Raw genomic sequence first — 21372 nt, 5'->3', positions numbered from 1 at the left:
AGGGATCCTCCAAAAAGTCTTAGAATTATAGGTGTGACCCACCGCACCTGGCTTAATTTATTACATTTTAACTACTTTGAAAGGTCAAATCATAGTTTTTTTTGTTTGGTTGGTTGGTTGGTTTTTTGAGACAGAGTCTTTACTATGTCACCCTCAGTAGAGTGCCTTGATAACACAGCTCACAGCAACCTCAAACTCCTGGGCTCAAGCGATTCTCTTGCCTCAGCCTCCCAAGTAGCTGGGACCACCAGCACTTGCCACAGTGCCCGGCTATTTTTGTTTTTGTTGCAGTTGTTGTTTTTGACTGGCCCAGGCCGGATTCAAACTCACCAGGTGTATGTGGCTGGTTCTCTACGCATTGAGCTACAGGCCCCACCCAAATCATAGTTCTTTCAAACTTAACTACTCACATCAGTAAAACCTAAAATGTACTACTTTTGTTTTTTTTAAGAGGCAGGGTCTCAGTCTGTCACCCAGCATGGAATAAAATGGTAACAGTCATAGGTTCACTGCAGCCTTGGCCTGTTGGGTCAAGCAATTCTCCCACTTCATTCTCCGTAAGTGCTGGGATTACAGGCATGAGCCATCACACCCATCCTAGAGTGGGTCTTAATCCTCTGTTTGGGATCTACTTTTCTTCTTTATTAAGCTTTTAAAAGATACAAATAGGCTCAGCACCCATAGCAGTGGTTACGGCGCCAGCCACATACACCAAGGGTGGTGGGTTCGAACCTAGCCTGGACCTGCTAAACAACAATGGTGGGCGCCTATAGTCCCAGCTACTTGGGAGGCTGAGGGAAGAGAATCACTTAAGCCCAAGAGTTGGAGGTTGCTGTGAGCTGTGACGCCAGGGCACTCTACCCAGGGTGACATAGTGAGACTCAAAAAAAAAAAAACAAAGAGAGAGATACAAATGCTTAAGAGAGTACAGCTCACAAAGTAATTTTTTACAAACAGTAATTATTTAAAAATATAATTACTAAAATATTGGGATAAATGTTTTGGGAGATGTTTACCGTGGCTAGTTGACAATATGATTCCTGACAATGTGAAAATGTCATATCCACATTAAGTATTCACATAGAATGTCTTAAGGAAGGAGCTACAGCCTTTAGTTTGTAAAAACTGGGTAGAGATGAGCCTGCTTTCTTCCCCAAGTTACATTCTGGTGGTAGTGTTCATATGCTGCGCTCTTTACCCATGTTTGTTTTGAACATGTCACAGTTGAAGAACTAGTGCTTGAGATGGATACATAGCTGTGTTGTATGGTGGAGCCAGGATTCACCCTGAGCCTCATCTGATTCCAATGTGTGGCCAGTGCCACAATGCTACCTCCTATGACAGAGGACTGAGAAGATTTACAATAGTCTCAGAGCTATTCTAGTGAAGTTGCACCAGCAAAGTAGAGTTCACAAAAATAGCCTTTAGAAGAAAAATAGGTTGTTTTTCTCTTTTTACTTTCTCACATAAATGGGCTCTTCTTAAGTGAGTTTGTAAGGGGAAGAATCTCTTTATGTCTCTCTGCCGAGAGCGCAGCAGCTATTCACAGGAATGATTATACACGTGACAACCTCAAACTCCTGGGATAAAACAATTCTCCCGCTCCTACCTCCCAAGTTACTGGGACTATAGGCCTTTGCTACCTTGCCTAGCTACACTTGGCTTTTTAAGTCCCTTGGTAAGATCTACTTACAACCCTATCCCGTGGGAAAGGATTAAAATCAGTCATCACTTCCTAACCCACCCCTATAATCAACCCTACACTGAAAGAAGACCATCACATCAGCCAAGTTTTTATTATCTCGGTGCCTTTGGTTTTACTTGCATCATGTGATAACAAGGCTGCTATGCCACTTTCCGGAGTAGCAGGTTACCCTCACAAAGAGAACAGTAAGGGCCCAGTCCTCAACAAAGAGAGTCTGTCACAGGCACCCCCAGGAAGCTGCTGCGGGGAAGGAGCAGTCTCTGTGAGGATTCTAGGCTTCCCCTCACTTGGCCCTGATTATGTTATTTCCGTTCTCCTGGGGACTCAGCCAGAGGATGTATTGTGGACAGTTAGAAATGGATTGGTGAGATGTGCTCAAGACTTGAAATTCACAGATTGATTTTCTGTTGCCACTTCCTCTCGCATCCCAAAGAGTAAAAATAAATTTTTTCACTAATATTCTATTAGACATCATAGGTATAATGCTTTAGTAGAAAATCTAATAAACCTGAGAGTGTTAAGGAATTTTTTCTACTAGTTAAACCTAATTTTAGCAAACCTTTCCATTTTTCAGGCTTCAGATGCCTGCTGTTTGGAAAAAAAAAAAAAAAAAAAAAACAACAAACTTGTATGTAGGTCAGACTCCCACCATTCTGTGCTTGATACTGCTGTTTTGAAGCCACATCTCTCCTCTCTTCACCTTCCCCCTCTACCATTCTGCTGTGCAAGGAAATACCTCAATTTTTTTTTTTTAAATTAAAAAAGACATAGGCGCATACCATTTATTTTGTTTGGTATGGCCTGTTCCATGCATTTTTTTTTTTTTTTTTTTTTTTTTTTTTTTTGGCTAGTGTCTCACTCTGTCTCCTGGGCTAATGTGATCCTCTTGCCTCTGTCTCCTGAGTAACTAGAACTACAGTCATGTGTCGCCACATCCAGCCAATTTTTTATTTTTTAAAGAGGCAGAGTCTCATTCTGTCACTCTTGGCAGAGTGCCGTGACATCACACAGCTCACAGCAACCTCCAACTCCTAGGTTTAGCTGATTCTCTTGCCTCAGCCTCCCAAGTAGCTGAGACTACAGGCACTTGCCACAACGCCCATCTATTTTTTATTTATTTATTTATTTATTTATTTATTTATTTTTGCAATTTGGCCAGGGCTGGGTTTAAACCCAACACCCTTGGTATATGGGGCTGGCGCCCTACCCACTAAGCCTCAGGCACTGCCTTAATTTTTTTTTTTTGAGACAGCTTGAGAGCCTCAAGCTGTCCACCCTGGGTAGAGTGCTGTGACATCACAGCTCACAGCAACCTCCAACTCCTGGACTCAAGTGATTCTCCTGCCTCTGCTTCCCAAGTAGCTGGGACTATAGGCGCCTGCCACAACACTGGCTATTTTTTTTGTTGTTGTTGCAGCCATCATTGTTTGGCAGGCCCATGCTGGATTTGAACCTGCCAGCTCAGGTGTATGTGGCTGGCGCCTTAGCTGCTTGAGCCACAGGCGCTGAGCTGTAATCTTTTATTTGTTAAGAGGTGGGATCTTGCTGTGTTGCCCAAGCTAGTCTCACGACTCCTGGCCTCAAGCAATTCTCCCGTCTCAGCCTCCCAAAGGGTTACAGGTGTGAGCCACTGTACCCAGTCCAAGATTTCTTAATATTGTAGAAATGCTTTTAGACATTGTCATTCATTTAGAAGCACTGAGATCTATATCCAACACCACAAAAACCACAAGGGTGTTTCTTATTTTATAAGAAATTGGTTTTTGGGGGGGGCGGCGCCTGTGGCTCAAAGGAGTAGGACACCGGCCCCATATGCTGGAGGTGGCCAGTTCAAACCCAGTCCCGGCCAAAAACAGCAAAAGAAAGAAAATAATAAAAATAAGAAATTGGTTTTTTTCTTCTCTCAAGTACTGTTAAATTCTACTCTGTTTCAAATCTGATCCTTATAAATCCTTTTCCAAGGGGAAAGGTACTCCTTATGGTAGGGTGGATTAATGAAAAAGAGAATGATCAGATAGACCTGAGTTTGAATCTCAACTTAGTTTCTTGTTCCTTGTGCTTGGGCTAAATTATATCATTTCTCTGGAGGTTTATTTTCTTATCTTAAAATCATAACCTTACTATCATTTTTTCAGCATGGAGGATTTCAAGAGATAACTATCCCATTGTCTAGCAAATGGTAGTAGACCCTTATTTAGCCGTCATCTCCTCCTGTGTCTGTTCTTCATTGTGATGAAGATGGTGCCCTAGGTACGCCAGTGTTGTGAGTGGTATAGAATGTGTGTGACAGCAGTACCCTCTGTGTGACACAGGCACATCATTCATTCTTAGTATACTCCTTGCTTTCCTGAGAGATGTTTATTTTTGCAAGGTCCAAGAAGCGGAAGTAAATTACTTTCTCTCTAGGCTTCCTTTTTGCTGTCACCCCTCCCAAGGAGTCATTGTCCCATCTTACCTTGAACACCCATTTCTTTGTGGCTTTATGACCCTGTTTGTGACCATAGGATAGAGAAACTTTGTTTTTCAGAAGGCTTCACAATTTATAGTAAACAAAAGGAAAGATTTTTGTTTTGTTTTTTAGTTGTGCTTACAACCTTAGAATCCTTAAAGCTGCCCTAGCCCAGCTGCTTGTCATAAAGATGTAGGGAAATAGGTAAATGGGCCGCTGTCACTGAGCTTTAGAAACAATACTGCCAGGCCTGAGATCAAGAGCCTTCAGGCTTATCCTGGTGTGTAATGGGTGTTACCTTATGGGCCTGTGTCAGTCAATCCAGTGATATTCCTCTTTGCCAGATTATTTCTTGGAGTAGTTCATTTCTCTGCTGGAACACAAAACTCTAAAAAGCTGATTCAGAAAAATCATTTTTCTCTGGAGCTGGGCAAGGGGCAAATAACTGATCCACAAGTTTGATGGCAGCAGGGTTTGCATCACATTTTCTCTGAGGACCTGCTAGAAGAGGGTTAGACCCCTCCCTACAGATGTTGATTGACAAGGGTGTAGTATTGTCACAAAAACTGGACCAGTCTCTGGGATCATAATACCTATGTCAGATAGGAGCCTCCCCCATTTCCATGCTTTGTGATGTTCAGCAAGTTAGTCAACAATGTTTCCCTTTCCTCTGCGGGGATGTAATGCCTAGTTCATAGTGTTGTTATGGAGATTGAGTGAGTTAATATTTTATTGGATTTATATCTAGAATGATCTTATTTCAAGAACTTTTGCGCTGTAAAGACCCATTTTTCAAATACGGTTACATTCACAGGTTTTGATGTGTAAGACATGTACATATCTGTTTGAGCCACCATCCAATGTACTATAAGGTCCTAAAACGTATGTTTATTAAATTGAAAATTAACTATTACAGGAAGAAGGGCAGTCTCACAACTGTGATGTAGTTAAGAAGAAAACAGTATCTGGAATAAGATACACCTTTGATTTTAACATTAGCTGTTCTATTACGTCCTGTCATGTGAATTGTTTTATTTGAGCATGAAGTAGTGTGGTAGAAAGGAAATTGAATTTAGAGTTAGAAGACTTGGGTCTGATTTTGATTCCCTTTGCTAGTTCTGTCATCAGAAAGTAGTCACTTGATTCTTCTAAGCTTCTGTTTACTCTATAAATTGAGAATGTTTGCTCTGTTTCTTATAAGACATTGGAGGAGCCAGTGACATAATATAACAAATAGTTCTCTTGATAACACAGAAAGCATTGTGATGAAGGTGGGCAGATACTTAGCTTTACTCAATATAATCTCAGGAAATGAAAGCTCAGGGCATCCTAAATTACTTTCTCAAGATCTAGGGCGGTGCCTGTGGCTCAGTGGGTAGGTACCAGCCCCGTATACTAAGGGTGCCAGACAATGGGACAGTTATCTTGCACCTTCCAGGGCATTGTGGCAGGTGCCTGTAGTCTCAGCTACTCAGGAGGCTGAGGCAAGAGAATCACCTAAGCCCAAGAGCTGGAGGTTGCTGTGAGCTATGACAGCACATCACTCTACCGAGGGTGACAGAGACTTTGTCTCTTAAAAAAAAAAAAATACTCATCTAGGTGGCCAGGTGCTATGGCTTACACCTGTAATCCTAGGCTAAAGAGGGTTACTTGATCTCCCAAGTTGAAGACCAGCCTGAGCAAAAGCAAGAACCAATCTCTACTAAAATAGAAAAACTTGGAGCTGGAACATATTCTTCTTAGTAAAGTATCCCAAGAATGGAAGAAAAAATACCCAATGTACACAGCCCTACTATGAAACTAATTTGGGACTCTCACATGAAAGCTATAACCCAGCTACAACTTAACAATAGGGGGAAGTGGGAAAGGGGGGGTGGGTAGAGGGAGGGGAATCGGTGGGATCACACCTGTGGTGCATATTACAGGGGTATTTGCGAAACTTGGTAAATGTAGAATGTAAATGTTTTGGCACAGTAACTGAGATAACGCCGGAAAGGCTATGTTAACCACTGTGATAAAAATGTGTCAAATGGTTTATGAAGTGAGTGTATGATGCCCCATAATCATATCATTGTATACAGTTATGATTTAATAAAAAAAAAAAGAAAAAATAAATAAATAAAAATAGAAAAACTGAGGCAGGGTTGCTATGAGCTATGAAGCCAGGGTACTTTATCCAGGACGACAGCTTGAGACTCTGACTCAAAAAAAACCCAAACAAAAAAGAATACTCATCTAAGGTGAGGTGAAATGGAAGTGAAATTAATTTCCAGACCAGTTCATCTGTACTTTCCTCCCTGTTGACCGTAGTCTTAGGTAGCTACTGACTGGCATGGGATGTTCACAGGGCTCACTGGTCAGTCAGGGGTTCGCACAATTCATCTCTTGCTCGAGGTCCTATCATATAAAACTCTTTCCTACTAGTGAAACAAATGATTTGGACTGAACAGTTGCATTTCATATCACTTGTGTGAACACATACTAGTATGTTCCTCCTTTTTTCTTTCTACCTTACCAGATACTGGTTCTGGCTTCTTTGTAAAGGCAAGCTTCACAGTTCTATTGTCCGTTTTCTGGAAAGAGAGAAGCCTGTGAAGGGCTAGCAAAATGTTCTTCCTTACCTGCTTAAGGCCTCTGTCCAGGTGAACTGGGTGGATGGAGGCAGCCTGTACCTATTGATCAACATAGGCTGTGTTATTTTTTTCTAGTATGTGGGCTCCCTTTAATATGAGTCCATTGGAAGTGTTCTTTTGTCTCCAGCTAGAATTTTATACTTCTGAGCTTAAAAGTATGTCTCCTAACCCCAACAACAAAATTATCTCCTGTCACCCTTCACACTACCTGGAATACCATTAGAGAATTAATAGTAGAGATTTAGAGGGTAGGAAACAAAGCCTTGCCTTTAGTAATAGTCTAGCATGTGATATGGGTAGGAAGGGACCTTCAAAAGGAAGCTGGGACAGTACCTTCTAAAATACAAAGGTGCTAGCCAGGTGCAGTGGCTCATACCTGTAATCCTAGTGCTTTGGGAGGCTAAGGGGAGTGGATTAGCCTGAGCTCAGAAGTCCAAGACCAGCCTGAGCAAGAGCAAGACCCCATCTCTTAAAAAATAGCCAGACACTGTATTACCAGGTACTTGGGAGACTGAGGCAAGAGAATTGCTTAAGCCCAAGAGTTTGAGGTTACTGTGAGCTATGACACCATAGCACTACCAAGGGCAACAAAGTAAGACTCTGTCTCTAAAAAAAACGGGGGGGGGGGAGATGCTTTAACAGCTCTATGAAGGTTCTTAGAATAGTAAATCCCTATGTTTGCTATTGCTTTATTTAAAACTGGAAGTCCTATAGGTTCCCCATCTCTCCTTTTTCCACTATATGGCTGCCAAGCCTACAACTCCTGTTCTCAAAGAGAAGTCCTCTTGGGTCTTCTTCACTTCATCCCATCTTCCCTCACATTCTCAGTCAGATACCAAAACGGATTCTTGCTCTTTCACATCTCCATGTTTGCTCTTCCTCCTTGCTTTATCAGCAATTCTCAGGAGACTGCTGCTGTTTTTTTTTTTTTTTTTAAAGACCGAGTCTTACTTGTTACTCTAGATAGAGTGCCGTGGCATCTTTAGCTCACAGCAATCTTTTTTTTTTTTTTTTTAAGAGACAGAGTCTCACTTTATGGCCCTCGGTAGAGTGCCGTGGCCTCACACAGCTCACAGCAACCTCCAACTCCTGGGCTTACGCGATTCTCTTGCCTCAGCCTCCCGAGTAGCTGGGACTACAGGCGCCCGCCACAACGCCCGGCTATTTTTTTTTTGTTGTTGTTGCAGTTTTGGCCAGGGCCGGGTTTGAACCCGCCACCCTCGGCATATGGGGCCGGTGCCCTACTCACTGAGCCACAGGCGCCGCCCGGCTCACAGCAATCTTAAACTCTTGGGCTCAAGCAATCCTTTTGCCTCAGCCTCCCAAGTAGCTGGGACTATAGGCACCTGTCACAATTCCCGGCTATTTTTTCGTTGTTATTGCTGTTGTCATTGTTGTTTAGCTAGCCCGGGCTGGGTTTGAACCCGCCAGCGTCAGTGTATGTGGCTGGCACCCTACCCACTGAGCTACGAGCACGGCCACAAGTTTGTTTGTTTTTTTTGAGGCACAGTCTCACTATGTCGCCCTCGGTAGAGTGCCGTGGCATCACAGTTCCCAGCAACCTCAAACTCAGGTGTAAATGATTCTCTTGCCTCAGCCTCCCAAGTAGCTGGGACTACAGGCGCCCACCACAATACCCAGCTATTTTTTATTGCAGTTGTCATTATTGTTTAGCTGGCCTGGGCTGGATTCGAACCCACCAGCTTGGTGTATGTGGCTGGCACTGTAACCACTGTGGTACTGGCACTATAACCCGTACTGTGTTACAGGCACCAGGCCTTTTTTTTTTCTTTTTTTAACCTAAGTAAGCCTCCGTGAAATGCAGATGTTAGATAATTAGGATAAGGTATCACAGAGGGATACAGTAATATCTTTATGAAGATTTACATAGAAATAGTTGGTATCTTTTCAGAAATAATGGGAGTGACATTCACATTATTTATTTATTGTTTAACTCATGCTAGGCCAAGTGTTTAGGATTTGTCCTATCCGTAATCCCTTTCCTTCACTTTATTTATACCTCATCCAGAATCCCAAATTATTCACTATTAATTAGAAGGTGATTAGGGTTTTTTTTCGGGGGGGGGGGTTTGGATGGCTGTTCCTATGATTGTTCTTTAATTTGCCTTCCAACATCCCCCCTTTTTTGAAAGAGGGAGGGTCTTGCTTGATCACCTCAGGTAGAATACAGAGGCACTATCATAGATCATAGCAACGTGAAACTCCTAGGCTCAAATGATTCTCCTTCCTCAGCCTTCGAGGTAGCTAGAACTATAGGCATGTACCATGATGCTTGACTGATTTTTCTGTTTTTGGTAGAGATGGTGGACTCAGTCTTGCTCAGACTGGTCTCCAAACTCCAGAGTTCAAGCAGTACTCCTTCCTCAATCTCCCAGACTGCCAGGATTACAGGCATGAGGCACTGCACCTGACCTGTCTCTCTTAAAGACAGACCTTTTTCTAAACAGTGACAGAAAGTCTTCACTTGAGTTATCTTCAGTACTACTCTATGTATTTTAAATGCCAGTTAGCTATCAGATGGTCACAGTCTCCCAAGTTTTCCAAGATTAGACCTCAAGTTTTTGTTTGTTTGTTTTGAGACAGAGTCTCAATTTGTCACCCTCATTAGCGTATCATGATGTCATAGCTCACAGCAACCTCAAATTCTTGGGCTCAAGTAATTCTCTTGCCTCAGCCTCCCCAGTAGCTGGGACGACAGGCACCCACTACAATATCCAGCTAGCTATTTTTAGAGATGAGGTCTTGCTCTGGCTTGGGCTGGTCTTGAACCAATGAGCTCAGGCAATCCACCCACCTTGGCCTCCCAAGTGCTGGGATTACAGTGAGCCACTGAACCCAGCCTTTTTGAGAGAGCGTCTCACTCAGTTGCCCTGGGATTGAGTGCTGTGGCCTCATAGCTCACAGCAACCTCAACTCTCGGGCTCAAGAGATTCTCTTGCCTCAGCTTCCCAAGTAGCTGGGATCATAGGCATCCACCACAGTGTTTTTGTGTTTTTAGTAGAGACAGGGATCTCCCTCTTGCTCGAATAGGTCTTGAACTCCTGAGCTCAAGCAATCCACCTGCCTCGGCTTCCCAGAGTGGTAGGATTATAGGCATGAGCCACTGTGCCCAGCGTCAAGCTTTCTTATTTCCAGCTGTCCTAACAGTACTGTGTCTAGAAACCTATATTCAGTTTTGTACAATTGACCTTAAATACTAAATCCCCTAGATTTAAATCAAGAAAAAACTACATAGACTTTTTAAAAATAAAATACTGTAGAAGAAATAGTCTCTTTATTCTACAAGGAGTAAACTTTGTTTTGTGTAAAAGAGCTTCGACAGGGCAGGCTATGGCTCAAAGGGGAAGGGCGCTGGCCCCATATGCCAGGTGTGGCCTGTTCAAACCCAGCCCTGGCCAAAAACTGCAAAAAAAAAAAAAAAAAGAACTTCAATCTTGATTTGTGCCTATTGAAGATGTTTTCTTAGTTTGGTGCTGAAGATTCCCAGACTAAATAGCCCAAGGGCCAAATCTGACCCATTGCCTGTTTTTTTGTTTTGTTTTGTTTGTTTTTGATTTTGTTTTTTTTGGGACAGAGTCTTACTATGTTGCCCTTGGTAGAGTGCTGTACCATCACAGCTCACAGCAACATCACACTCTTGGGCTTAAGCAATTCTTTTGCCTCAGCCTCCCAAGTGGCTGGGACTACAGATGCCCACCACAATGCCTAGCTATTCTTTGTTATTGTTGTTGTAATTGTCATTGTTTAGAGCAGGGGTCCTCAAACTACAGCCTGCAGGCCACATGTGGTGGTGTGATTGTATTTGTTTCATTTTGTTTTTTTACTTCAAAATAAGATATGTGCAGTATGCATAGGAATTTGTTCATAGTTTTTTTTTTAAACTAGAGTCCAGCCCTCCAACTGTCTGAGGGACAATGAAATGGGCCCCCTGTTTAAAAAGTTTGAGGACTCCTGGTTTAGAGCATCGCCTGTTCTTGCACAGGTTATAAGCTAATAGTTTTTGTAGTTTAAATGGTTGGGAGGAAATTCAGTTACTATGTGGCTCTTAACAGAAAAATTTTACTGAAAACTTCTAAAGGGTCAGTATGAAACCCAATACAGAACGTATTTTAGTGTTATAATTAATTTGGAAACAATAGGAAGAGATGAAGTTTTCTGTTTCCCCTGTGATTCTTCCAGGCCAGTGCTTCATGGTGTGCTCTTATAGGGAGAGACTTTTTTTGTAGGCTGGACTTAGGGATTCAAGTCAAAAATCCCTTTTAAATGGTAATTTCACAATACTTTGTTTTTTGGGGGTTTTTTTGTTTTTTGAGACAGATCCTCCAAGCTGTTGCACTGGGTAGAGTGCCGTAGCATCGTAGCATCACAGCTACCTCCAACTCCTGGGCTCAAGTGATTCTCCTGCCTCCGCCTCCCAAGTAGCTGAGACTACAGGTGCCCGCCACAACGCCAGGCTGTTTTTGGGTTGCAGCTGTCATTGTTGTTTGGCTGGCCCAGGCTGGATTTGAACCCTCCAGCTCACATGTACGTGGCTGGCGCCTTAGCCACTTGAGCCATAAGCACCGAGCCTAATTTCACAATACTAATACCAATATCCTTTCTTTTCTTTTTTTTTTTAGAGACAGAGTCTCACTTTGTCGCCCTCGGTAGAGTGCTGTGGCGTCACAGCTCACAGCAACCTCTAGCTCTTGGGCTTAGATGATTCTCTTGCCTCAGCCTCCTGAGTAGCTGGGACTACAGGCGCCCACCACAACACCCGGCTATTTTTTTGTTGCAGTTTGGCGGGAGCTGGGTTTGAACCCACCACCCTGGGTACATGGGGCCAGTGCCCTACTCACTGAGCTACAGGCACCGCCCAATACCAGTATCCTTTTAGACACACCTTCCCTCAACACTTGTACATGAAGCACAATCTGGACTGAGCAGTGATACTTGGACTATGTCCTTACTTCCTGTTAAAGTCCTTCCATCCATTCCCTGTGGTCTATGCTTGGCATTGTGTATCCTCAGGAAGACATTTGATAATATACCGCTCCCCCAAACTAACCAGATAGAGTGCTTTTGTTTATGAGTGCTTGCTTTGTAATTTTTTTTTTTTTTTTTGTGGTTTTTGGTTGGGGCTAGGTTTGAACCTGCCACCTCCGGCATATGGGACCGGCGCCCTACTCCTTGAGCCACAGGCGCCTCCCTACTTTGTAATTTTTACTTACCACTACCTTCCTGTGCCAGAGTTTAGAATAGTCACTTCACAGACTGGCCCAGCCCCCAAAATAAATAAAAAATAAAAACCTAGACATAGGACTAAGCACCATGGCTTGTGCCTATAATCGTAGCACTCTAGCAGGCCGAGGCAGGTGGATGACCTGAGCTCGCGAGTTCAAGACCAGCCTGAGCTAGAGCAAGACCCCACCTCTAAAATTAGCTGGGCATTGCGACAGGCACCTGTAGTCCCAGCTATTCGGGAGGCTGAGGTAAGAGAATCCCTTGAATCCAGGACTCTGAGGTTGCTGTGAGCTATGACCCATGGCACTCTACCAAGGGCAACAAAGTGAGACTCTACCTCAAAAAAAAAAAAAAAACCTAGACCTAGAAATTGTTAGATTATTGCTCTCTTGGTATTTCAGATCCCTTGGAGGGTTAGGTATTTGTCTGTAGTTGATATTTAAGTCGATCTCTTTTTCATACCCCTTCCTAATGTACTTTAATGTACTTACAATACTTTAAATCTCTCTCCACAGGTCAGATACCAGGTCCAGGTTCCATCATACCTGGACAGCCCATGCCAGGCCGCATGATTTCCACTGTTGCAGCCAACATCCACCCTTCTGGAAGTGGCCCTACCCCTCCTGGTATGCCTCCAATGCCAGGAAATATCTTAGGACCCCGAGTACCCCTCACAGCACCTAACGGCATGTGTAAGTAGCAAAGTGGGGAGATGCATTACCGCAGGGTCTGTCTTGAAGAGCTGTGGATAAAGGAGAAGGACTTTGTTCTCTCCTTGAGGTTTGGTGGGTCCATGGACAATGCAGTCTGTGAGAATAGTTTCCAAAGATCAATTTTCAGTCAGAGCTTTTTAACACCCCAGATGGACGCGTGTACAAGTGACAAGTGCAAAACGCTTTCATTCTGTCAAGCTGATTTGCCTTTGTGGCATGTACTCCTAGCACCAGTTTCTTTGGGGAAGCCAAAAAGCCACATTCCTGTCTCCTTTTCAAGCCTGTCTGGTTTGAATCGCAGCAGACATACAGAGCTACTGGTTGTTGTTTTCTATACAGGAGCCTTTTATGAATGCAGGGTTCAAAACTGGTAAGTGTACAGAAAACAATAGAGACTAGTTTAGAGCTGGAATAAGAAATAAGTTTGTTGGCTTGGTACCTGTAGCACAGTGGTTATGGCGCCAGCCACATACACCAAGATTGGCGGGTTCGAACCCAGCTAGGGCCAGCTAAAAACAAGGACAACTACAGCCAAAAATAGCCAGGCATTGTGGCAGGCACCTGTAGTCCCAGCTACTTGGGAGGCTGAGGCAAGAGAATTGCTTAAGCCCAAGAGTTTGAGGTTGCTGTGAGCTGTGAAGCCACAGTATTCTACCCAGGGCGACATGGTGAGACTTTGTCTCAAAAAAAAAAAAAAAAGTCTGTTGTAGCTATTGATAGGTTGGTAGTGTCTGCATAGACTAAAAAAGGGGAATTTAGGGGCTATGTTGAAATGAATATGAGGTCCCAGCAGGAATAGTGGAAAAACCCCTGGTGCTGCCTAATGATGTCTGTCTAAGGCTGCATACAGAGGCCGGGTCATTTCTGCTATAGGCCCTTGCTCTGCTATATAACCGTGGCCTCCAGAGGGTTGTTTCAAGGGCTCCAGCCACAATTGTATCCTGTGGGCCTTTAAAGTGAGGAAGATCTGGAAATGCAGCCAGTAGTGGCCAGATACCCCAGCCATAACTATAATCCTAAATTTATTTAGAAGTTCACATATGTGGACAAAAGTTAGGTCTTGTTCACAATTTATAGAGAGAAGGAAGTATAAGAATTCCTGGCTTGTAGGAAGGAGCTTTAGTTTGGAAACCATGAAATGAAAAGTTGAGTAGTGATTAGCATTTACTAAAAGTTACATGAGATTACAGTATGCCTTGAGTATACCGTAGTACTCTGGGAGGCTTCTCAGGCAGGGAGGTAGGTTTCAAAGGTAGAAACATGTCTCATTCATCTCTGGACCCTTAGGGGCTGGAACAAAGTAAGTGCACAGAAGAAAGGCAGTGGTTTAGCTGGGTGTATAGCATCACAGCAGTAGGAAAAATGATCTCCATTAAGCCTAGTGCTCAGAGGTTGTCATATAATGGGTCCCTCTTTTTCTTGGCAAGAAAGTGTTGGCCAAGCCACTTTAGAGGCAGTACACAAATGCACTCGCCTATCAGGTGTGTTGACAAGTTTGCCATCCTGTTGCAGATATAATCTCACTGGTCTTTATCACTGTCACATCCTGCTAATAAGCCATGATTTGTCACTTCAGGATTCCATCCCAAAGAGCCCTTATGGAGCACCTTCAGAATGTGAAAGGTTTCCATTGACACCCTTCCCACACCCACCCACTTCCTGCCATAAGTGAGTGCTCTAAGAATTCTGCACTGCTGACTTGGCTCTAGGGTACTAGGCAGGCTGCACTAGATGAGTTGCATCAGGGAACTTCAGGCCTTAGTTTCCTCCACTGAAAAATGACACACGGGTTTCGATCAGTGGGCTTCAAAATGCTTTAAAGAGTCTTAGGAACAAAAAAACAAAACAAAAAAAAGAGTCTAAGGGACTAAGAAAATGCCATGAAGGCTACATTGAACAGGTTGATGAGAATATTTCAGATTGTATATGAAACCAGCACATTGTACCCCTTGATTGCACTAATGTACACAGCTATGATTTAACAATTTAAAAAAAAAAGAGTCTTAGGGAAACCTCTTGGGGATAGAGTTGGTTGAATTGGTGAGAAAGGCTATACTTTATTTATTATTATTTTTTATTTTTATTTATTTATTTATTTTTTGAGATAATCTCACTATGTCACCCTCAGTAGAGTGGCGTGGCGTCACAGCTCACAGCAACGTCAAACTCTTGGGCTTAAGTGATTCTCTTGCCTCAGCCTCCCAAGTAGCTGAGACTACAGGTGCCCGTCACACACCTGGCTATTTTTTTGTTGTTGTTGTAGTTGTTGTTTAACAGGCCTGCACTAGGTTTGAACCTGCCAACCCCGGTGTATGTGGCTGGCATCCTAAACTGTGAGCTACAAGCGCCAAACCAGAAAGGCTGTACTTTAATAATTTGTTTCATATGTTTTCATTTCTGGCAAGATCTAGGAGTTTTAAAAATCCCTGGATTAAATGATCTCTAGGGTTCCTTTGTACACTAAAGCAGCTAAAGTTGAAGTAGCAAAGAACACCGTGCGCTCATACTAATTGTTTCCTCAGGACCTGACCTAAATTGGCCCAAAACCCAAGAACTGCAGTTCATGATTTATGGAGGCCCTGGATTATTCAGTTTGTCAGTAGCTGCCTCAAGTGAAGCTCTCTGGCCCTGATGAAAACAGTTAATCATCAAGAAGTTACCGGCTTGGCACCCATAGCTCAAAAGGCTAGGGTGCTAGCCACATACACCGGAGTTGGCGGGTTCAAATCCAGCCTGGGCGCAGCAAACAGCAATGACAACTACAACCAAAAAATAGCCAGGCCTTATAGCAAACACCTGAGTCCCAGCTACTTGGGAGGCTGAGTCAAGAGAATCGCTTAAGCCCAAGAATTGGAAGTTGCTGTGAGCTGTGACGTTACAGCACTCTACCCAGGGCGACAGCTTGAGACTCTGTCTCAAAAAAAAAAAAAACAGTTGTTGTTACCGGCTCAGCGCTCATAACAGAGGGCACCAGCCACATACACCGCGGGTGGAGGGTGGCGGGTTTGAGTCCAGCCCAGGCCTGCTGAACAACAATGACAAATGTAACAGAGATATAGCCAGGCATTGTGGCGGGTGCCTATAAGTCCCAGCTACTTGGGAGACTGAAGCAAGAGAATCGCTTAAACCCAAGAGTTGGAGATTGCTGTGAGCTGTGACATCACGGCACTCTACCAAGGGCGACATAATGAGACTTTGTCTCAAAAATAAAAAATAAAATAAAAATTTGAAAAAAAGTTATTGGCTCAGCACCTGTAGCTCAGCGGCTAGGGCGCCAGCCACATAGACCGAGCTGGTGGGTTCGAACCCAGCCCGGGCCTGCCAAACAACATCTACAACCAAAAAATAGCCAGGCATTATGGCAGGTGCCTGTAGTCCCAGCTACTTGGGAGACTGAGGCAAGAGAATCATTTAAGCCCAAGAGTTTGAGGTTGCTGTGAGCTGTGACACAACAGCACTCTACCGAGGGCAACATATTAAGACTCTGTCTCAAAAAAGAAAGTTATTGTTCATCTGTTTTGGATCTAGCTAGGCTAAGCATTATGAAAAAAGGGGGAAAAAGGCACCGAACTTGCTGGGGAAGAAGCTTATTTAATAAATAAAATTAGTAGAGAGCCCATTAAAATATACTAAAATCTAAATAGAAGTTCTGAAAGGGTCTGAAGTGATACTCAGAAGCAGTGGGCTTAAGGAGGGTGGGACAAATTCAGACACCTCCCACTCCCCCAGCCATTTGAATTAGGGTAAGTACCATGAGCAGTTTCCTGAAGGTTAAGAAGGAACTGACCCACATAGACTACAGTGACAGCAATGTCTCACAAGGCTGCATTGGTTGCCTGCCACAAAGAAAATTAGTTCCTATGTCATTTTTATACTGAGTGGACCTTTCCCTAAGTCCCTTGTGTTTCTAGCAGTGACAAGCTATTCTTGGTTGTGTTTACAGATCCCCCTCCACCGCCGCAACAGCAGCAGCAGCAACCGCCACCACCACCAACTGCTGATGGGGTCCCTCCACCTCCTCCAGGACCACCAGCCTCGGCCGCTCCTTAGCCTGGAAGATAGAGGGAATACTCATGCCCACTGCCATTAGCTGGAGTGGGGATGACGAGACTTGTGTTTCTCAGCTTTCTTGGGTTTCTTTCAGGATTTTTTCTTCTTACAGCCCCAAGTACATGTTCCTCCCCACTCCTCTTGCTACCCCTCTCCATGCTCTGACACTTCTTGTGTCAGGTCCTCAGCCAACACTCAAGGAGAAACCTGTGATGATGGTGTGTCCTGGTCATCCTAAAAATAACTTATATCTCCCCTGTTCTGGGGTAGGGGTGTGTTGACAGTTTGTCACCATTAGTATTCTATATCTTTATCACTTTTGCTCTCCTGCAGTTTTTTGCTTTGTCTTATGCTTCTATGGATAATACTCTACAGTCATTACCTTCTTTCTTTCTGTTGTCATTATTGTTTTAAGGGAGAGCAACCTAAGTTAATAGGAACCAAAAAATAGTAGTGGGCAGAAGGGGATAGCCATAGGGGATAAACCTTAAGGCATTATAAGTGACCTTATTTCTGCTTATCTGAGCTAAGAGTGGTGCTGGTAGTGAATTGTGACAGATAATTGCACCAAAATTAAAAGAGATGGGGAAGGAGGACCTCACTTGATTTTATTCCCTAGTGAGGACTGTGAGGGCCTCCACCCTGTCTGGCAGAACATACCACTTTAGCTAGTACATGGTAGAGGAGAGCACAACATTAGAACAAATTAACTCCTTCCCCAGGCTTATTGGTTCTGGTTTTCTATGCAGATGATTTGTTGGATGGGGGATGGGGGGGGTGTTTTGTTTTTCTGGGGGCAGTGTGAGCTTTTGAGTGTTGGAATATTGGGAGGCATTCTTTAGTTTCCTAGGCTACCCAAGAATGTTTTAGGAGTCTGGGGCAATGGCCCCACACCGAATCAAGCCTACTATTCACTGCTTTGTGTGCATTCTTTTTTTTTTTTTTCCTTCCTCTTAAAAAAAAAAACCTTTAAAAGAAAAAAAAGTAGATAGTGCTAAACACTTTAGCTTGTGGAACTTGGTTAGGATGGCTGTTGGTACAGGTCCCCAAACTACCTCTTGCAGTAGCCAGGGTGAGTGGAATTTTGTGAAGCGGTACTTTAGATTTGGGATGGGATTGGACAAGCAATGCAGGATCATCAACTTCTTGTACATATCTATCTTCTCCCTTCCCTTCCTTAAGATCTCACATTCCATCTATCATAGAGCCTTCAAAGAGATGCTGAAGGTACCAAGGAATTCTCTTGGCAGTCAGAGCATCATGCTTTGAGGTTTAAGGTGCTCATACTGGGAAGTGGAATGCCATTCCAGAGGAAGAGCCACAAAATGCCTTAATTTGAGCCCTTATCTGTGCTGATGAGTTACTTTAGAGTCTTGGTTTTCTCTTGTCCTTCCCTCCCATCTATCCTTTTATGAATGGAGAAAAGGGTTTTTTTGGTAGAGCTTGGTTTCCAAAGCGCCTGGCTTCTTCACTTCAAATTCTTTAAGTGGCAGTTCCATTATTTAGAATGCAAGGTGGAACATCTTTTGGATATCTTTTTCTACATATTTCCTAAAGCTTTGCATACTAGAGGGTGTAGGGAGGTGTTTGTAAAACATCTTAGAACCTTTTTCCTTAATATCAGAAAGTAAAAAAATAAAACCACAATTGAGATTTGCCTTTTAAACCCTCAGGTTTGCCTCTAATCAGCGACCCTGGTTGCCATCAGAGTACTGGAATACTGGAAGCAAAGAGACCTTGTTCCTTTTTATGTGTTTGTTCTGGACTTTTGGTGTGGAAATGAGAATGAGCTTATTCCTACTGAAGTTTAGTTCCAATGCATTTGCCTCCAGAAAGACTCCAGTGCCTTTTGATAATGACCAGGGTTTTCCTTACTTCCTGCCAGTCTTTCCCAAAGGAAACTTATTCCAAATATTTACCTTTTCCCCTGGAGTTCTAGAAGTAGAATGGAATTCTGGTTCATACTGTGGTCCCTTATAACCTCAGGTCTTTAATGTGATCACTTTCAAATTTAAACAATTCCAGGTGGAAATATTTTTACTATGCTGGTAATAATCCTACAAAATACCTGAATTCTTAACACTGTTACGTTTCAGAGTAAGTGTTGACTTTTTCTTTTCATGTCTTCAATGTGGTTTTATTCCTGTAATACAGCTGCCTGATTGGGGGGGTGGGGGAATAATACGTGGTTTTTGTACAAAAGTGTTTCTCAGTGTGTTGTTATTTTGGAAAAATGAGGGGAGGGAGCTTTGAGAGATGGGAGGAATGGATGAAGAAGAGCAAATCTCCCTCTTTTTCAGTGAATAAATGAAACACCATTTCTGGATTCTAGTCCCATTCTCTGTATTCATAACACTGGTTCTTCATGTGCGGAGGAACCTAAATAATTGGCCACACCCAATCTTGGTCAGCAATTGAAATTCTGTAGCTCAGGGCTTCCTTCCTGATTAATCATCTTTGTGGTGCTAAAGTGGCATAAATTTGAATGTGCTCCACCCACTATTGATTTCCATGATCAATATGCAGAAAGATGAGTGGAAGTTCTCCAGAAAAAGTGGCCAACATCCTGGCACCTCCAAAGAGAGAAATAATTTTGTTTAGTAAGCTGGAGAAAGTTTATCAGGATGCAATTTAGACAGCCCCAAGCTGGACACAGACCTTGAGGGCAGAAGATTTTGTGAACCTTTATGTACTCCAAAGACAACTTTTGAGTACCACGGGTTCAAACCCAGTGCAGAAAAATAAAAGCCATTGTTTTCAAGGTGCTTATGAGTCCAGTGAAGCCCCTCAAAATGTCATGAGATGAACACTCAGTTCCTCTCAAATGTGTGCCTCTAATAAAGAAAGCTAAAACCAGCTGAGTCTCACGGGACTCCTATACTTGCCAAAAGGAGATTAGGAAGGTTAATCCTTCATCTAAGCTAGCTGCAGACTGGTTTATAAACTTGAGTGTGAATTATTTTAGAGCATAACAAGACATATGCAGTTAACCAGCCTTGGATAGGTAATAGTTTTCAAACTTGAGTGCAGATCCCTTGTACAATTGTTAACATATAAGCTGCTGGGTTCTACTTCAGAGCTGCTAATTGAGTAGGTTTGGGGTGAGTTCTGAGATTTTTGCACTTCTACCAAGGTCCTGGGATGGGGATGCCAGTGCAACTGGTCAAGGGACCACCCTTCTGAGAACCACTGGTTAAGTGTCTTCTTTTTTTGAGACAGTCTCAAGCTGTCCTGGGTTGAGTGCTATTGGCATCATAACTCACAGCAACCTCCAACTCTTGGGCACAAGCAATCCTCTTGCCTCAGATTTTCTGTTTTTAGTAGAGACAGGGTCTTGCTTTTGCTCAGGCTGGAGTTTGACCTCAAGCAATCCACCTGCCTCTGCCTCTCAGAGTGCTAGGATTACATGTGTGAGCCACTGTGCCCAACCTAGGTTAAGAAGATGTGGTAGAGCAATGTCGTTATGGTTAATGCTGTGAAAACTTTAATCCAGTAAACATTTTAGGGTCTGCTATGTGCCAGGCATTGGTCCTAGCATGCAGTGAAGTCATACTTGTAAATAAGTTAGGCAAGGCCCATGCCATGCAGGTCACTTAAGTTCTAGTGGGGTAGGGTATAAAAGGCCATAGTTAGTGATAAATATTTTACATAGTTTCAAATGTATGTTAAGAAAATGAAAACAATGGGCCCAGTGAGGTGGGTCATGCCTGTAATCCTAGCACTTGGGAGGCTGAGGCAGGTGGATTGCCTGAGCTCACGGGTTCCAGACCAGCCTGAGCCAGAGCGAGACCTTGTCTCTAAAAATAGCCGGGTATCATGGCTTTAGTCCCAGCTGCTTGGGAGGCTGAGGCAAGAGAATCACTTGAGCCCAAGTGTTTGAGGTTGCTGTGAGCGGTGACGTCATGAAGCTGTACCAAGGGTGACAAAGTGAGAGTCTGTCTCAAAAAAAAAAGTGAAACAATATAATCAGGAGTTTTCTGGGATCTAATGTGTATAGTCTATGAATTGGGTGGTATCCCTGATTTTTGTCCTGCTGACTATGGAAACCTGAAGGGTTGACCTTCGTTCCAGAAAAACCTCCACCTGAATAACCAGAGCAGACTTTTTTTTTTTTTTTTTTTGAGACAGTCTCACGCTCATAGCTCATAGCAACCTCCACCTCAGGCTCAAGTGATCCTCTTGCCTCAGTTTTTCTATTTTTTTAATAGAGATGGGGGCTCGCTTTTGCTCAGGCAATTTACTGCCTCAGCCTCCCAGAGTGCTAGGATTATAGGTGTGAGCCACAGCACTCAGCCAAAGAGCAGGTTACTTTTTTGTCTGGATATATAATACCATGCTGAAGACACTGCAAACTACTCTGCCTGTTTATTATAAAGCCTTTGCCTTCCAAAGTTCCAAGAACATATTCTTACTAAATTGCCCTTGTTCAAGGGGTCCTTCCTGCAATTGATGTGAAGGCACTTTGATCCTCCTTTCATGGATCGTCTAATTTAAGGGGGTCATCTTTGAAGAATGGAATGCAAAGGTATATCCTATATCCTTGAAGGAAGTGCTACCATTTCAAGCCCAGAACCTTCA

The 21372-nt window shown here is 43.3% G+C and overlaps 1 protein-coding gene across 2 annotated transcripts in view; it reads left to right on the top strand.

Annotated features, from left to right (window-relative positions):
• The window catches only part of SMARCC1 (SWI/SNF related, matrix associated, actin dependent regulator of chromatin subfamily c member 1), a 216417-nt gene extending 197297 nt beyond the window's left edge, over window positions 1–19120 (top strand). For both annotated transcript variants that reach the window (XM_053600509.1, XM_053600510.1), the window contains exons 27-28: window positions 12547–12723; window positions 16688–19120. In XM_053600509.1, coding sequence (XP_053456484.1) covers window positions 12547–12723; window positions 16688–16794 — 284 coding nt within the window. In that variant the 3' untranslated portion in view covers window positions 16795–19120. The remainder of the gene's footprint in view (window positions 1–12546; window positions 12724–16687) is intronic.
• Window positions 19121–21372: the final 2252 nt, after the last annotated feature.

Source organism: Nycticebus coucang, chromosome 8 (assembly GCF_027406575.1).
Source record: "Nycticebus coucang isolate mNycCou1 chromosome 8, mNycCou1.pri, whole genome shotgun sequence".
Taxonomy (NCBI): domain Eukaryota; kingdom Metazoa; phylum Chordata; class Mammalia; order Primates; family Lorisidae; genus Nycticebus; species Nycticebus coucang.
This window is presented reverse-complemented; position numbering and strand designations above follow the sequence as displayed.